The sequence below is a fragment of the Epinephelus moara genome, chromosome 17 (genome assembly GCF_006386435.1).
Source record: "Epinephelus moara isolate mb chromosome 17, YSFRI_EMoa_1.0, whole genome shotgun sequence".
Lineage (NCBI taxonomy): Eukaryota > Metazoa > Chordata > Actinopteri > Perciformes > Serranidae > Epinephelus > Epinephelus moara.
Window position 1 is genome coordinate 4,716,582 of NC_065522.1, and position 3,089 is coordinate 4,719,670.

A 3,089-nucleotide genomic window follows, 5' to 3' on the forward strand; every position below is an offset into this window, starting at 1 on the left:
ACACGAATGGAGGATTGTTGCTGTAACAGACAACGCATCTAACATGGGTGTTGTCATTCAGTTAGCAGAACACCTGTATGTGAAGTGATTCACTCTCGTGCTTAATCTGGCCACGCAGAGGGAATTAAATCTGCCAACAGTTCAGTTTGTCAGGTGTATGCAGCATTTCTGACAGTTTTTTATGACTGTGTTGGTTAGTCTGTCTGCTTTGCATCACATTTTGCTGCAATAAAAATGAATGAAGCCAGGTGAACACACTAAAAACCTTCTTAACTCTCTTTATCTAGGGTAAAACTGATGCTGACAAAGTTTTCCTTTGGGGAAATAATTTACAGCTGGATAAAAAGACAATAAATCACAATATTTATTTTTGCAGTATTCAGCATATTGCAATATTGCAATTATACCATATCATGACAAGTATCGTGATAAAATACGGCGATTCCCATCCCTAACATATATGGATAACAGTTTGTTCATCATCAGACAAAAGTGCAAAAATACATACTTTGTAATAAAGACATAACTAATTAACTTATTTTTAGCCTTACTTTAATATTTGGAAATCATTGTTTCTGCAGCCTTTTCTGTTCTAGTTAATTATGTTGTTTATAGTTCACCTTGTGCTTTAATCACATTTTTCCACAAGTATCACAGTTTCATCTCATATTATATAACATACTAATCTAATGAACTCATAATTAAGAGCTGTAATTAGCAGCTCTGTCTCTATCACATAAACATGCTTGTGGCTGCAGAAGAAAACCCAAAGTTAACTAAGCAAGGTGATAAGCAGCTTTATGATACTGGTTATCCAGGGTGGTCTCCTCTCTCTGTTATTTTTTGCTGCTCATAGAACATTTAGCTGAAACTGTAAGAGCAAGCTGCCAGCTAAGGGGGATTAAAAGAAGTACCAGAAAACACAGAATTCCATTATACGCAGATGATGTACATGTATTTAGGGAGTGATTAGTTAAAATCTGCATGTTTCTTTTAATTTCAAAAAATTACCAAAAGATACTGGAAAAAAATAAATCAAATGACCTGAAACATCTACCCAATTTTTAAAGGTAATGACATACAATTACTTAAAGGTTTCACTGCTTTCTGGTTTATATTCTATTTGTATATTTCCTGAGGATTAACAGAAGCCTGAGTAAAGTTGAATCCTGAATTTTTGCATGTGTGCACGTATACAGTTGCACGTATACAGTTTCACAATGCAACAGATGATTAGAATAGACATTCTGATCTTCATTATCTCTTCCAGATAAGGTTTTAAAGATGGATTTTCCTTTGGGATCTGTTAAAATCATATTTTTTTCTGTACCAAAAACAAGCATTCATCCAGCTATCTGCTCAAGTTTATGTTGCAAATATTTGACTTGTCATTCCTTTTGTCTGGTGGTCTTGTACTGGGAGATGCTGCTAAAATGCTGATCCGGTGAGATATTAATCCTCCTCATATTGAGCTCTGCAGCAAATGCTCTAGCCTTCTGGTAAAAGAAGAGAGAGAGCTCCCGGTCCTCTAGGAAGTTGTGGTAGATGGTGGCGAGGCGGGTGCAAAGCTGTAGCTGAGACCTCTTGTTGCCCAGATCCATGGCTGCAGCTAGAGCCAGGTGGTAGTAGCCTGCAGCGTCAAATGGGTCCTGTAAAGATAATAGCAAAATGTACAACCCTTTAAGAATTTTGTCATATTATTGGCCATCACAGAAGCCCTGAGGTTTTGTATTGGTCATGTCAGTGGAAAAAAATCTCTTTTTTTTCTTGCTCACTCAGTTGACCAACACAAAAAGCCTAAGGCAGAGACAGCACACCTCTCCGTCCCTCCACGGGTCCACCTGGAAAGCCTTAAAGCAGCAACAGCAAACCTCTCTGCCCTTCGATGCGCCTACATGGAAAGCCTAAGGCAGGGAGAGCAGCCGCAAAGACCCCCCAAGAACAGATCAGAGAAAGCATCAATGACAAACAGAAATGACATTGATAAATCAGACACAGCATGAAAAGGAGGAGCTGGGCTGGAGGCGGGTTGCAAACCCCCTTGCAGAGGAAGCAGTAACGGTAGGCAGGCCAAGGCAGTTTAAATAGCGTGCCCTGAATGATATTTGCCAATTGGTTGCATAGACAGGAATCATGGGATCTATCAGCTGACTCCCTTCCATCAATCAGCTGATCCCTAAGTTTATTGTGCTGCTTGAGATCAGCTGATGCAGCTGGGATATGAGCTGACTTTGACATTGTGTCCTGCTTGAACTTGGATTTAGTTAAAGCAGCTGTGCGGAACTTTTTACCATTAATAAAGCTGTCGCTAGTTCGTATCACCCCCCCTTGAAGATCCGCATATTTATTTGAACCCAACAGCGACAAAAAAGCCTTTCTCTATATGGCTATTTAGCGTAGCCTCGCTCGGGTCGGACACACAGCGGAAGTCAGCAAACCAGAATACGGCACCCGAGGCGGAAGTGATTCTGCTCGCCCGCAGCAGCCCGCAGCGATTAAACCACAGAAGAAGGAGCCGTGTTTACAGTGTTCTTCGAGTAAGCAGTACGCAGTGGGCATTGCTGAACACGTAACACCTAACAATTTTACCAGAGATGTATCTATGAGGACTTGGTTGTACTTTTGATGTCATGGCGGATAACGAAGGAGCATCATGTAAAATTATCTGTGACTGTGACCATGAACACAAATATACAGCAGGCAGTTGTCCTCAGTTTACAAGAAATTCAGAGCTACACTAGAACATTTATGAACAGGTCTTACTTTACTACTAATTTGTGTGTAATGTTAGCATGTTAGCATGTTTCCACTAATTACTTGGACTGACCTAACGTTAGTAGCGTTAGCTTTGCAAGCGAAGGCTGCAGGTAACAGCTTTGCTGCGTTAGTTTTATGTTATGTCTTCACTGTGTATCTTCACATAAAAGAATACTCCGACGATTTGGGAGTTATGCCCTTTCTCTATCATTTTCATATTGAGACAACATGATCGATATCTTTTTTGTGTCTGTATGTCCAGTGGCTGGGTCTCAGCGTTTAGCATTGCGCTTACAGGGGGGTCAGTACGTCCTGCGCTGTGATCCGCGGAG

At 40.7% G+C, this 3,089-nt stretch overlaps 1 protein-coding gene across 1 annotated transcript in view; it reads right to left on the reverse strand.

Annotated features, from left to right (window-relative positions):
- Positions 1-327: 327 nt before the first annotated feature.
- LOC126404262 (SH3 domain and tetratricopeptide repeat-containing protein 1) overlaps positions 328-3,089 on the reverse strand; it is a 34,346-nt gene continuing 31,584 nt past the window's right edge. Inside the window, exon 19 of the mRNA XM_050067353.1 lies at positions 328-1,649. Within this exon, the coding sequence (XP_049923310.1) occupies positions 1,389-1,649 (261 nt within the window). The 3' untranslated portion in view covers positions 328-1,388. The remainder of the gene's footprint in view (positions 1,650-3,089) is intronic.